This window comes from Xenopus tropicalis, chromosome 3 (assembly GCF_000004195.4).
Source record: "Xenopus tropicalis strain Nigerian chromosome 3, UCB_Xtro_10.0, whole genome shotgun sequence".
In the NCBI taxonomy this organism is placed as follows: domain Eukaryota; kingdom Metazoa; phylum Chordata; class Amphibia; order Anura; family Pipidae; genus Xenopus; species Xenopus tropicalis.
Window position 1 is genome coordinate 61206354 of NC_030679.2, and position 15822 is coordinate 61222175.

A 15822-nucleotide genomic window follows, 5' to 3' on the forward strand; every position below is an offset into this window, starting at 1 on the left:
AACACACACATAGTGCACAAACTACAAAGATGCTGCTGTCACAGGGTCCTCACATTTTCAGTTCTGATTTAAGAAAAAGTACCCTTATGGCTCACTTGACCAAAAGCTTTATAAATGGACACTTGGGCATCTAATTCGATAGCTGTGTCTTCTCTCAACCTCATATTCTATTTTTATCTAATCATGGATAGGATTAAATGAAATTGGTAACAAAGTCACAGGCAAATATTATTCCTTCAAGAAGGAAAAATATTCTTCTTGACTTTAAAAAAGAATCAGACCAGTCCCTTGATAATCACGTACTATATGTTATACCAGTAATCTTTGTATATTTCCTTACTAAATGGTCCACAAACTATAAAGTGTCTTGGTACAAATCCTTTTCATAGCATATAATGAAACTTTTTTGTTTTAATCTTAAAGGTACCCTTGTTTTGTCTTTACTGGTAAAAAATCCAAAAAGATTTTTGCACAGCCTCTTAGGATTTCATAGAAAGTTATCTTCCCTCTCGGTATCGGATCCATTATCCGGAAACCCATTTTCCATAAATCTTCAAATCATGGGAAGGCCATCTCCTATAGACTCAATTTTAATTAAATAATTAGTTTATAAAAATGATTTCCTTTCTTCTCTGTAATAAAACAGTAACTTGTACTTAATCCTAATCTAGGCATAATTAATCTTTTTTGGAGGCCAAACAATCCTAATGGGTTTATTTAGTGATTTTTTAGCAGGCTTAAGGTAAAGATATCCAAATTATGAAAAGACCCCTTATCTGGAAGACCTCAAGTCCTGAGCATTCTGGAAAACATGCCTTATACTTTTACAATACGAAATTCTATAGATTACAAATCTATGTATTTAACTACATCCCCTGGAACTAAGTGAGAGATGAGCTCTGAGTCTCTCCCTTCCATAGATACAAATGGCATACTCTTCATTTAGATCATTTTTACTTGTGGCGGTGGTCAAAATCCCACTACTCTCACACAAACCTCATTCAATAAACCTAATAGTAATAAATATCATTATTGCCCCTTTAACACTATATTAATATAACTTACACATGAAGATGAGTTTAAAGAAAAAATGAATATACACATCTGTCATTTTGTTTTTTTAAAAATGTAGGAATTTTCTTTATTCTTAGTTGGATATTTGTAAATAATATATACATCATGAATAAATCAATACACAACTGAAACAGAAGTGTACTCAGTGGTGTCAGTGCATAATATATCAGATTAAAATACACTTTGAGTTATCAGGGGAGGCAACACTTTTAATGATTTATTCTATCCATTTAAGATATTGACAGATTGATGTTAGATGGAAAACATTACATCAGTGAGTTGGCAACATAAACATCCATCAGACCTTCCCTCTGTTTATTGGTTGATATACTATAGGTACTAGGCACTGTCCAAGTTTATTTACTTGAATTATCCTTATGTTTTACCTTCAGTTACTAACACATGCACCTACACGTAAGAAGTTGATAAGAGTCATATTTCACCATTTGGACACAATGTTACAGAATATTTTAGATGCAAGCCCACTGTACACATGTACCAGAGCTCTCTGTTCCAGTAAGTCCAGAGTGGCACTGCGCAGTGTTACAACATGGCTCTTGTACCACCTTGGCCTCCTGCCCACAACTCATTTCTAAAAACCTTAAACTTCCGTAAAATGTCCATAGAACAATGCTAGAACGGAAGCTGGTTACACCTAACACCAAATAAGATACAGATTGGTCCAGTATGCAGAGTGCTTTTACAGAACATAAATAAAGGACTTTAGGCAACAGAGCTGCTATGGACTCTAAAAAGACATCTGATACATAAAGCTCATGAATCCTGTCCAGAACCAAAAGCTGCTGTAATTTGGCAAAAAAAAGGGAATGTGGCTGATCCCTCTGACAATACAAACAAATAAAATATCAACATGATCTGAGAATTAATAATACAACCAAAAGTGTCTTATTCCACTGTTTGATTTTTTTCTTCTCACAGGATTTTTTGAGTCTCTTGGGATTGTTCGGCAATGGAAAAAAATAAATATTTTATAAGGCTTAAAATGACTTGCATGTATCTTCTGCAAATAGCCAGTGAATTCCATTGTGCCCTTTGACTACCTTATATATTGTATAATAAGATATTTACACCTTCTGCGCTTGGAGAGCTGGTGAGTCAGACTGCACGCCAGATATTGCATACATTCAGTTACATTTGACTTTGTGGTCAGAATGCAGTGGAGTTTGGCAAATAGCAGAAAAGAAGGAATAAATAGATTACAAAAAAATGAAAGTACATCTGGTTCTTGTAGATTTCCCATTTACTCAGTGCTTCCTATGGTCCAAGGAAAACACCAATCATTCATCTTGGTTAGCAGGCCTGGCAATGTCTGCTTCTTCCTGTCCACTGAACAGCCTGGCACAGTTCTTTTCCAAAATGCGTCAATAAGATGAGCTGAACAAAAATACTTCTGATGCCCATTAAAGTGCTTTTTTAGTTAGACCTGCAAGAGAACAAGAACAATGTCAATGTCAGTTGACCTTTGCAGCTTACATTCAGAAAGTCACTGGATTGAGAGGTTATGCTACCATGGCCCACAACAACCAATTACAAGTTAACTGTGATTGTTTTAATTCCGTCAAAATGATGAAACCATAGGCAGAGGGAGAGTGTTTTGTTGGGGGAGGCTAAAGATGGGCCATACACAGAACGAACTAAAGCTAATTGTAAAGCTAAACAGATTTTCAGCAACTACCTGTCACAGTTTCTTCTGTTTCTTCAACTACCTGTCACAGTGCCTACTGTCTTCCAAAACAAGCACATTATATACAGTGAAAGACAGTAGGTACAAGCATCGCAGGAACATTATATACCAGGGATTCCCAACCTTTTTTACCTGTGAGCCACATTCAAATGTAAAAAGAGTTGAAGAGCAACACAAGCATGAAAAATGTTCCTGGGGTTACAAATAGGGGCTCTGATTGGCTGTTTGGTAGCCCCTATGTGGACTGGCAGTCTACATGAGGCTATGTTTGGCAGTACAGTTTATGCAACCAAAACTTGCCCAAAAGCCAGGAATTCAAACATAAGTACCTGCTTTGAAGCCACTTGGAGCAACACCCAAGGGACTTGTGAGCAACATGTTGCTCAAGAGCCACTGGTTGGGAATCACTGTTATATACAGTAAAAGGCAGCAGATACTGGCACATTATATACAGTGAGATCCAGTGGGCACTGATGCCAGATAACCAGTCATGCCCCCCACACTCTAACACGCTGTAACATTGCTCTGAAACAGGTCTTCATTTCTGCTTTTGGAAACCTCTTCCCAGCCCCACCAACATCTTTAGTTTGGTTGGTTAATTTTACTATCTGTCAAGTGAGCTGCACTCCACAAAGACAAAGATCCAATCAGAGTGCAGATGTTCATAACAGAACCAGAGCTTGCAGGAAAAAAAGAAGCGTTACAAAAAAAAAAGAGTTACATATAAGAAAACGTAATGCCTTGCTGATAAGAGTGATCTTTTCTTTTATGAGACGACAGCTTCTAGTGGACAGAGCCCCTTTCTGCATATTCCTTTAAAATGAAACAGCCAGTTTAGTGACTGTAAATCCTCTAACTGATGTAATCTTCTGCAAACAGCGCCCAAACCATGTGGTTATGGCCACTAGGGCACGGCTGCAATAATGCCTCCAGCAAACTTTCATGGAGTTTTACTGAGGAGGAATGTTGTAAGCATACAATGAGCTATACCCTCATATTTTACTGTCTATTTATAGAATGCACACAAACCCTAATAAGATATAGATCATACATGTCATACATTCCTCTTAACAAAAATGTACCTAATAAACGAAAGAGCAAAGGTCTGCCCATTTAAACACCTGATATTACCATGGCAGAAGATACATATTCCCATTCCATGCTGGTGATTCACCAAGCTGGAGATAGCAGTCATGAAATAAAGTTTATGACTTGCCAGATGACGATACTTGGGTTTATGATTCACAGCATCTTGTTGGCTTTAAATGTGTCACCCTGCAGTACATAATAGAGGCTATAGAATTCTCAGGCATGACTGTGGGCAGCCACCAACTACCCAGAGAACTGATGTTTTCTATTTCTGTAATTGTTGAAATGGTGCTAATTATCAATTCCTACACTTCTGACTTTTTCAGATTCTTTGCCTGCCCCCTTACCAAATGCCCTTTTTTCATATTCTAAATATAGACTTTTCCACCCATACAGTGGATTACAGTGCAACTATAATATTTTACAAGCATGTCCTTGCAAGTGAATTAAAAGTCACTAGCAACATATGCTTCCCCAGTAAGAACCCCTACCCTTCATTTACTTCAAAAAATTAGATAAAACCATTATATATTACTCTATCAAAAAAGTAATAATAATAGGTTAAGCCACGCTGCCACCAATTTAGAAAAATTACATTGACTGAGAATTACTCAGTGGTATCCAGGAGATGTAGCAGGGGGAAATCAGACTGAACACCTGTTAGGGAGATTGAGATATATATTTATCAGCATGTAGCAGAGCATTCTGGGGATCTTATTTTCTTTGTGATTTATAAGCACACAGGTGCTTGAAATGCACTGCTTATTTACTACATCTGCTGACAGCTTATACCATGAATGGGAATATGGCATCTAAACATTAAACTCAGGAATCTGAGTAAAAATAGCATACAGACCAACATCTGTTAACAACTTCCTCCTCTGAGGGATAAAGAAAGTATCAATGCAGCCAGTCTCCTACCCTTCATCATAAATCTAAAGGGAGTCTTAACAGCTATGAGGAGCCATTTAAAGAAACAGTAACAACAACAAATTAAATGGATTAAAAGTAATTAAAATATAATATATGACTGCCCTGCGCTGGTAAACGTTGAGTATTAGCTCAAAAACACTACTATAGTTTATATAAATAAGCTGCTGTGTATCCAGGGGGCAACCATTCAGTCTGAAAAAAAGAGAAAAGGCATAGGAAACATAGCAGATAACAGAGCTTATCTGTATAATCTGTATCTGTATTTGCCCCATTTCCATCTGCATGTGTAGTAGAGTGAAAAGCCAAACTTTAGGACAAAGACAGACAGAGCTACTTAGTAGCAGCTACTTGTCATTACATTAACATTTTACATTAACATTTATTTATAAAGCGCCAACATATTCCGCAGCGCTGTACAATAAGTGGCTACTAAACACCAGAAAATACCCTGCAATAGACAAGCATTGTCTATTTTTGTAGCCATGACAAGTATCTACTACTAGTAGCTCTGTGTGTCTTTACTCTTAACAAAAAAGCCAGCTCTACTGACAGGAGGAAGAGAATTGCTTGTTTGCAGTATAAGGTAAGTGATTATAATCACTGGTGGGGGTGTCTAATATTTTTGCACCCCCAGTGAATTCACCTTTCCTTCTCCTTTAATGTAAATTGCTGGTGGGAAGGCATACATATTATTAAGTCGCCCAAAGTTTCCATTGATTGCAGAAAAGATAGTTCGTAACCCTCACTGACATTCAGGGCTGAATCGTCAGATTTGGAGATAGAAATAATAGGAATTCTACCCCTATCTGACAATTCAGCCCTAAACGCAGCTTTTGCTTGGGCACCTTATCGATGAGAAGACCGATATCCAAGGCTTTTGCAATATCGGTCGCCTCGTCAATCCACCATACACGCAATTGGCTCATTCAAGTCAGCAACTCAAGGTGGGAACATTGGGCAAAGAAGCTGCTCTTTTAATGTATGGCCATGGTTTGGGTGGTAGGGACTCATAACAGGCTTGTCTAATCTAAACATAAACTAAACTACCATTCAGCTATAAAAATGGCCACAAACCCACATAGCTGGTCTGCACCTGTGACCATTGTGCCCATGGCCTTGAAAAAATAATCAACTTTATTGAGGGGAAGGCTGGAAAACCATTTACTGAGTCTACTATTCATCTCAAGATCATTCTGTATGGGTATTCTTAATATATAGTAATCGAAAAACAGTCAGTATCACCTTGACCTTGCTGATTGTGATTTTCCTACAACAATTACTAGTAGTAAGATGCATATTAAATGACTTGTGAGTTAGGAGCTCACCAACAAGACAGTCAGACATTCCGTCTGCATTCAGTCAAACTCAATAAACCTGAGGACCTATCTGTAGCTACAAGCCCGGGGCATGAGACAGGGCCTTAAACAGTTACAGGTATTTTTCAGCATTAAAAAACCACATTGAAGGGCACACTCCAAATAGGGGAAACAATAGGTTCTTTTTTTAAAAACTGTCCCTGCCAGCGCTGGGCTAAATGCACCGGGAGGGAGCAGGTAACTCAGCGCTGGTGGGGGGAGTTTTTTAAAAATATATATATATATTGTTTCCCCCAACCAGAGAACGGGCTCTGTGAGGCCGCAACTCTGGTGGAGGAAACAATATAGGGGCAATAGGTGCCCTTTAAGCTGCACATAAAAGACTATTTTCATTCATTTACATGAATGAGCCTTCGAATAAGGTAATGGGACCAAAAAAGACACTACAACGTTATAATATCTTGTGTGAATTCTTGCTCTGTACAAATTTGTGCCAGGCATAGTGTGTACACTTATTTCTAACTTATTACAAAAGAAAAATAACCAACCTTAATACAAAACCCTGCAGTACACTTCTTTGGTGTGCTTAGTCTTGCCACAGCATATGGCACTCTCCTGGCAAAAGGGTATGAGGTGTGGAAGATAATGTATTCTCCTAGGGGCACATTTATTAAAATGCATTTTTTTCTGGCCTTGAAAGTCGGTATGGTATAATTTCGAAGTAACCACAATAATTTCTGAAGTTCTAAAATGTCTTGACAATGCTTTTATCGTTCATACGAAAATATCGCAATTGCGTTGCGTCACAAAATTTTTGTGCTGAAAAGTTCATTAATGCCATGAAAACCTTTCTGGGTTTCAAGCCTTCCATGTCTGGCTTTGGAAGCTTTCCATAGGACTCAATGGTACTCAAGAGATCAAACCTTGCGAAAAGATAGTCCCAAGGAAAGTGTAACCAAAGCGTTAATGAATTACGAAATGTTTGTATTCTTTGCGCAAAGTACGTTTTTTATTTGTGAAAATTTTAATGAATACCATGAAAAACTTGTGGAATTTTAACGAACTGTTCGCATACATTCCAAAATAACAAGACTGTACGTCTTGTTTTTCAAAAAGCAGTGCGCTATACAAAGTGCCAAGAACAGCCGCAAGCCACCATATTTTTTGTACTTTGCATGCTATCCTGCTGCGAGGACCTGTATTTTCTGGATGAATACAGTACAGCCAAAGTTTGGCAGTTTTGTGTTCATGAGGGCTGGGAGGGAGCATATAGAAGTACCATCCAGACACCCAAATTAGAGAGCCACCCACAAGCAAATGGTGCTAAGCCCTGTCATCACCACGTGCCAGTATGGGGCTGCCTTGCACAAACTAGTGCTAGGCTCTGCATCTAGTACCAAATTTTTTATCCCACAACAGGTGCAAATGCAGCCATGACTGGGACACAGATCTAACTTATACTTGTGTTACTGTCCCTTTAGGCATAGAATTAAGAAACAATGATCCAGATAATTTAGGGGCCCCCAACCTTTATTTAGAAGGCTCAGTTTGGCATTACACTGGGTTTTTATGCAGCCAAAACTTGCCTCCAAGCTAGGAATTTAAAAATAAGTACCTGCTTTGAGGCCATTGGGAGCCACTGGTTGGGGATCACTGAGATAACTGCTTAAGGCTCAGTACAAAAGGCTTTGAAGGGGACATACAGCATGTTGTAAAATGATTCTCTGTGTGTAGCCAATGATAAATAATATAAGGCCCCAATTCAAATTTGAGTTAAATAAACAATTGTTACATTTAAAATCACACCATTATTGGAGCTCCTCATGGAATATATCTTGTTTGCAAGAAATAAGTGGTAGGTATGTTCTTATGGCCATACTCCAGAAGCCTAGAAGGATGTGGGTATGCAATCACAGCTCTGCCCTCACACAGGTAATGATATACTGCAGTTCCCTATCTGATCAGTCAAGCTTCTGACTAGCTGCCGATTAGATGGGGGATGGCTGGCATCCTTCAATGAAAAATGCTATATGCCCCGGATGGGCAGGAAGTGGAATGGCTGGTAATAGTAAGGTTTTTAGGATAAAATGAAAAAACAGCAGCACTCCGGAAATGTTGTAGAAAAAAGTGACTTTACTCAAGTGCACACAGCAACGTTTCGGGCATAAACCAGCCCTTTATCAAGCCTGTAGTAAGGTTTTTAGGGGTATTTTCATTAAAGCAGTACAAAATATAACATTAACGGTGCATCTGCACTATATTTAGAGATGCAAGGGCATATTTGCCTTTAAGAAAGCTTGTCCATCTCTTAATTGCCATCTCTGATATTAGACTTTTCAGAGAGATTTGTTTTTTGGGGGTTTTTTGCTGCCAGTAGCATGTGGTGTATAACCAAAACATGTAACAAAAATAAGTAGAATATTACATTTCAAAAATGAATGCTGTAAATATGAAAAAATAGTTTAGTTTAACTAAGCCTATTTAGCCAAATTCTCAATAAGAACTGCTTGCCATTTAATTAAATGATGCTATCTAAACCTTTAAATTGCCAGACGTGGTGAAATAATGTGAATACAATGCCACTGCAGAAACTTCCCACGGCTGTGACATGTTATAGCCATGAAATCATAAAGGTGCAGCAAACTGGGCTCCACGGGAATTTAGGTTGCACCATTAAAAGCACTTTATCTCTATCTCTAGATACAGTCATTTCCAGAACACACCTTCTGGAAGCCTGCTCAGACAGTCAGCTTTAATGGGGCTGGAATTTTTTCCATATGCACAGTTTGCATATTATGTTTGCTATGGAATGAGCCATCTGGGGTGGGGGTGCAGTTTGCCTTTACACGCCTCAGCTCCTATGCATTTGCCATGCCACCCGCTGACTAGAAAATGTTTGCAAATTGAGGGATCCAAAAGGAGAAAATTGCCGCCATCTGCATTGAAAAGCCACTACACTTATTTTGCATGATCATTATCATAAAAAGTGATTATAACAAAAACACAAGCAAGCCACAAAAGATTGGTATTTAAAGCAATAAAGTATGAGAGCAATGATATTTATGCAATGAGTATTTTCATGATATGTGAGGTATTGCCCTGCAGATCGTGTCCATAACAATCTGTTCTGTTTATTATCCAACCACTGCTTGCACTGGATTCCAGCTGCGTGGCAATGGGAGCTATAACTGCCTGAGAAGCAGCCACGGTGACAATCACATCATTTCCATTACGGTTATCTTGCAGGAACCCAGGGACCTGTTGAACCAGCAGCAAGAAGCCCGGGGACCACTCATTGCACTTGAGGACAGCTGTGTGGTAGGAATGCTGTGCCTGGCTGAGAATGTTCTACTGCTTTGCACAGCATCAGTATGCAGCACAGGATTCCTAAGGTTTTATTGGTACTCTATAACATTCTTCTCCAGACACTCATACTGCACTAACAGGGGATAGTAAAAGATTAAAAGAAATCCTTACTGCTCCCTTTTTTAGTATTATTACTATTAAATAAACAATGGACATGGTATCATCTAATGCCATACATGGGCATCCTGAGTCCCATGTTAATAAACTACAAATATCACCATCTGCCAACACCCTTGGGCTACTGCGAAATCTGAAACATATCCTTGCAATGATATGTGGGGAAAAGTGAATACATTTTACCTGTAAGGCCGGTGACATGTGGCCCATATCCTATACTGTAGGAATAGTAGGAGAAGTCTCCTTTATAGGCCACCAGCTATTGCTCAACCTGCCTTTAGTGCCCACAATAACCTCCCTGCTGGACCACCATCACAAGTTGGACATTGGTGAAAGTAAAGATACCACAGAAAAGTAATATAAATGAATTGCATTGATGTAATTCTAAAGCCCCTCTCTGGAAATAAATTGCTTTAGTTGTTGCCCAGATACACTGCTCACATGTACAGAGAGAAGCAGGATGAGGTATAAAACAGGGAAGGATGGAGCACCATATAAACATAAGGAATGTAAAATGGGGGTGGGGAAGCTCCAATTCCCAAATGTACAAGTGGTAAGCCCATACCTGGAATCCGATGGCAGAGCTGTGTGAATGGCAGCAGCAGGCTATGCGGAGTTGGACGAGCTGCGGATGCGGTGGCCATGCGGCTGGACCAGGTGCTGCTGTTTCTGCCTGGTGGATTTCACTGCCAGAATAGCCTGCCTGTTCTTGTACTGCACCATCTGCAGGGTGATCTCTGCATTCCAGCCCTGGTCCTGCGGGCACCGAAAATCTATCTCCCTCCCCTCTGCCATCACCACCGTGAAATACACGTATTTGCCTTTCCTTTCCACGCAGTCCACTGTCTTCATGTTGGAGAAGTGCAGCTCCTTGATCCTAGCGGGCTCGGCGGGCGGGCTCGGCTGCTGCTCCAGCTGTTTGGGTGGGATGAGCAAGAGCCCTTCCTCGGTAAGAATGCAGCGCTTCTTCTTCCACAGCTGCAGTAAGCCATCGCTCCTCTTCTCCAGCAGTCCCTCCTTCACCACCTTGCAGCTGCTTTCCAACATTCTTCTCCTCGCTGCTGCTGCTGGAAAACACTCACCCTCCCCGGGAAGCTACAGGGCGCTCTCACCAGCAGGATCCAGGAGTAAAGCTGTGTGGGAGAGTGAAGCATTAACAGCGAGTCAGTGGAGGCGTACGATGTGCCAGACAGGCAGCAAGCACACACAGGGATATAATGGGCTGAGAGTGACGGCAGCAGCCACTCAGCGCTTCTCTCCGCCTGGGTGATTTCCCAGGAAGATGGCGAGTGCTCGGCATCTGTGCGCCACTTACTGGCCAAAAGCCTAAATTACATCTCACTTCTATTCAGACCTTAACTAAGGAACTTTGTGAGACATTTGTATCTAAAGCTTGAGAACTGTATGGTAGTTGGGGATACACTGGGATGTTTTGGCTATAAAGACCATGATTCCTTTTCAAATAGAGACCACCGAACACTACAAGCCTTTCCCTGTTCCATCTCCAGGTGCGAATATAATGTATTAGCGAATAAGGCTCTTAGCAGGATGGCATAGCTCCCACAAATGAGAATTGTGACCCACATAAAGAGAGGACAGTGCTGGGAAATAGTAACGGCACATAATAATGGTACATACCTGCACCAAGTCCTTGAGAAGCCAAGCGAACTCTAATTAGCGGTGTGATACATACAGTTCAGCGCTAATTGCACAGGGGGATCCCATGGGCACATCCCCCGCACGATTCCTATTGTGTGAAACACTTGCCCTTCCCTACCAGCCCACGGCACGCCATGTAACACACATGTAACACACATAGGCCATTCAGTTATGATTAGGCTGATTTATAGAAAAGGGTTTAATAGCAGCAGATCCGCCCAAATGTAAGATCTTTGTGAATGGCAATGTTAGCCCAGTAGCCCCGGCTCAACATAAGAAACCTATTTGTCTCTCTTGTCTCTAGGCCCGATGACAGTACAACTGCTCGCATATTTCAAGTTGTATTTTTAGCATATCCTGTAGGCACCACAACACCGTCTGGCATGTAACGTGCCGCAACAGGGTTAGGAGACATCCCCAGCCCTTACACAGACCTAGTCGCACATTTAGCTTATTCTTTGTTCCATTCATCTGAACAGATAATTGATTCGTCCCTGCCTTCCACGTCTATCACGACTGCTAAACGTTTTAGTTTATGTCTGCTCACACCATATAACTACCAAGCGCTTTTTTGGCTCCATTCTTAATTACCTTCCTCGTCTGCTATAAATGCTGAGAGCCCTTTCCTTTGTGCTCATTGCTGCTCACCTTGCCATGCCTATCCGCAACTGCGAGCCGCTCTTTTCTTTATTTCTGCCTAACTTGTTTGTCATAAATGCTTATTGCTTTCTCTTGGATTTATTTCTGCTTGCCTTCCATGTCTCTGGCTTATCCTCTGTGAGTTCACTTTTGCTTGCCTTGTGTGTAATAATTGCTATATGCTCATTCATTTTTCACATTTCCTTTTCCCTTATCTTTCAGAACTGACCGCCCTTCTTTTATTTGTAATTCCTGCTTACTTTGCTCTGTGTTATCCAGTAGCCCCTTTGGGATCCCTACTTCCCCTGCCTTTCTTCGGTGCTCACTAGTCCCTTCAGTTTATTCTCTGTATTTAGTTTATTCTCCGTGAATATGTTTGTGCTATACATAGCGAATATACAGTATTTAGGGTACTTATTCATAAGGTTCTTACCTGGCGACAGCGTTAGATAATCCGTGGAAGACGGACAGATTTATGTTGTAACCAACAATGCGAGCTATGATCCCAGGCAACAATAGGACGGAGTGTAATTCCGACTGGTGCCGATTCTGCCCCTGTGTGACTGCAACAGCTGCGCTTGGCCGCTCTGCGCTAGGCTTTTGAAGCGCTCCACGCCCACTGCATGCCGGGAGCCAAGAGACGGCAGAGGCTGCTGCGGGCAGAAGGGATGTTGCAAGAAGTCTGTGCTGTATTCTGTGGGACAGAGGGTTGCACTGAGGAGGCTGGAAGAGAGGGGGGGGGGGCTATCATTGCTAAATCAAAGGCCATTCATCATTTCTCTCCATAACCTCATCACTGCCTTTCCAATGGGACATTCTGTACATGGCAACTGTCTGCAGTTTGTGCCTTATAAAATGTGTTCCTGAGCTCACAACACACATGGGGCATATTTATTATAGTGCGCAAATTAACATCGCTGAGGATGGGGTGTCTAACTTTTTGGCACCCTCCAGTGATTTTACCTTCCTTTCTCCTTTAATTTCTTCAGTGGGAAGAGGGGTATCCCAGAGCTGGCGGACCCTGGCTTTATAGCAACATTATGCATTAATATGCGTGTTTTTGGTCACCAAGTATCTGTAATATCCTGGTTACCTGTGTTTTTAGTCTGTGAGTTTTATATAATTTTTACAAATACAGACAAACATTGTTGTTCACCTTATGTAGTTTTAGGGACATAGTGGGCTCTGTGATACATTTCTAGGTGCAGTGACATAGTAGGATATTATAGGGCACAAGCTAGGTGTTAAGCTGGCCATACACTTAAGATTCTTAAAAGATATTTTCATTATCGTAGGACCAAGCTTATCCTGAAACAATCATTTAAAAGTATGATTTGCCCATTAACGAAAACAACCTTTTTAAGCAATTTTGTCTAGCTGAAGCTAGGAAGCTTACATGATTGGTCCTGCAAACAATTGGACAATGGGCAAATTTCATTGTTAAGGATGAACATTTCCAAACCTGCCCAATTGATTTTCTGACTGATGGATGAAAAATCACTAGATATATGATCGTTCAGTGCCCACTAACCTTATGATAATTTGACAGATTTGTTCGATCACACTGAAATTGGTCATCGGGGAGGGAAAATCTGAACATCTGAACATGTATGGCCTGCCTTAGGCAGACCCTGTTGACTAAAATGGGAAATACCTAAAATTAATGCCAGGGCTGCATCCTCTGTCGTGTCTGAATTATGTGCAAACTTCCTAAACTCTCTGGAAAAAGTCTTTGCATTTAGCCATTTAACCAGAGATGAACCCTATAACTATTTCCTAGTTCTCAAGGTGTGACCTTCAGTAAATAATAAGTGAAAAGTACATTTATACACTTATATTTTGGCTACATTTTTCCCCTCCCTATTATCCTCTCATTTACTAAAGCAGTGCTGCAAGCAACACAAAAATCCTTTTTCAGTTTTTTTACCCCTCATTGCAGCATTCACCCTACACACCTGTATAATTTAAGTCACACAGAAAAATTTAGTGTGGTAGAACTTGTCACTACCTGTCATGTACCTTGCCATTTTACATGAGCATTATTTGTGTTTCCCACCTTGACTGGTTTGTTTGAGCTAACCTACCCTATGACTAAAACTGGCCATATACAGGCAATTTTAAAATGCCGATTTGGGCCCTTCAAACCAAGTTGGCAGCTTATCTGCCATTGTACGGGGCCCTGTGATGGGCGTGCCCAACCAATATCTGACCGAAAATTGGGCAGGTTTAAAATCCTATTGGGACAAGGACCGCATCGGTTTATTGATGTGGTGCTCATTCCGCCTGCATGCCCATTGTTGTGAGCTGATCATTTGGTTCTAGGGCCAAATGATCAGATTAGACTGATTTTGCCTCAAGGTGGACATAGTGGGGAAAGAACTGGTTATTTGGCAACCTCGCCAATTAAGCAGATCTTTTTGACTTTTGTATACCAATTTTTTAGATACTGCCCCAAAGTATGTCCCACCATTAAAACCGGAACAATTACAATAATAAGAATTTAGGCATCAAAAAATTTGGTGAGTTGCTGGTTAAAGGTAATAATATTTGTTCAAAAAAAGTAATTCCATGTTTTTACCCCAGATGAAAGAAATATATCAACAATATTTGTATAATTTTTAGCTGCAATTAGAATTTCTAGTATGCCATAGTACTTACACAAAAGAGCTCATTTATAAATGCAAGTGCAAAGTGCAAGCCACAAAGAACTTATGCAACTCACTATGTTTTTACCCACAATGCAGCATTTTTCCCCAGAATTCCACTATTATAGCAGATGAGCCATATATATAGTGGCATGAGCCACAACGTGATTTACCATGATGTGGACACTGATGGATATAGGTGCAGGTACTTTTGTGGTTAGCATTTAAATACAATACTAAACACTATAGCTCATGATAATGCCTTTGAAAACAAAGAGTAAAGTTGGCCATACTTTGAGGTGGGTCGATATAGGGTCAAATGATCAGATCACAGCAACAGAGATACAGGCTGTTATAGGACGAGGAGTGCATCAAGGAGCCAATGCCATCATCACTATGAAAAGACTTAAATCCATCCGAATAATACCTGCCTAATTATTGACCACATATTGGTCGGTAGGCCTGTCGGAGTGCCCTGTGCATGGTAAGATAAACTGCTAACTTGCTGACTGCTAAATCGGCAGCTAATATCTGCCTGGTTATGGCCACCTTAACCCTTTAAATTCAGCACAAACTTTAGGTTTGTTTGTTCCATTGATCATGACCCTTTAAAGATCAATTTGTGGTTATTAATAATGATAACAATAATATTACTGTGTTCATAAATTCACTCACACTTACACTACCACCCCCTTTTCACACTTGTGTTTTATTTGCAGTAGGAAGTAGCTCATTGGCCTTTCATGTTCTGCTATGTTATGACATGCCAGTCATCTCACTTCAAAGCTTTTGGCATTTAAATCCAGGAAGTTGCTTTAGTTATTCCTTTGAGCTGCCTCCAGCTGGAATACTGAACATAGAGAAGAGGGATATTAATAGTTTCTGAACCCGTAACCTCTCATTTCAGACATATGAATATGGCTTTGCAGCACAGATCATCACATAAAGAAATCACAACATTAACTTTTCCCACCCCTTTACTATCCTCTTAGCTAAAGTACTGTATATGTTTCCAAAACTTCACAACAAATGACATTTAAGTGAACATTGTAACCCACACCACATGACTCCACTTAGTGACTATTTATTTGCATGTTATATCCATAATAATCATTCAACTGTTAAACATATTCTGTGAAATATAACTTTCTTTAAATGTATTAGACCTTCATACACAGATAAAGCACAGATTATTTAGGCTAAACACATCAACAGAGCACAAATAAATATCGGAGAACTGGTATAAATGTCATAGGTTCTCTGTTAGTGACAGTGGGCT

General features: G+C 40.2%; 1 protein-coding gene across 2 annotated transcripts; it reads right to left on the reverse strand.

Annotated features, from left to right (window-relative positions):
* Positions 1-1110: 1110 nt before the first annotated feature.
* Positions 1111-12580, reverse strand: phlda1 (pleckstrin homology-like domain, family A, member 1). Of its 2 annotated transcripts, XM_018092062.2 has the most exons (3): positions 12332-12580; positions 10166-10733; positions 1111-2518 (listed from the first exon to the last, which is right to left on the reverse strand). In XM_018092062.2, exon 2 carries the CDS (start codon positions 10645-10647, stop codon positions 10207-10209), a length of 441 nt encoding a protein of 146 aa, XP_017947551.1. In that variant the 5' UTR covers positions 10648-10733; positions 12332-12580; the 3' UTR covers positions 1111-2518; positions 10166-10206.
* Between the last annotated feature and the right edge of the window lie 3242 nt (positions 12581-15822).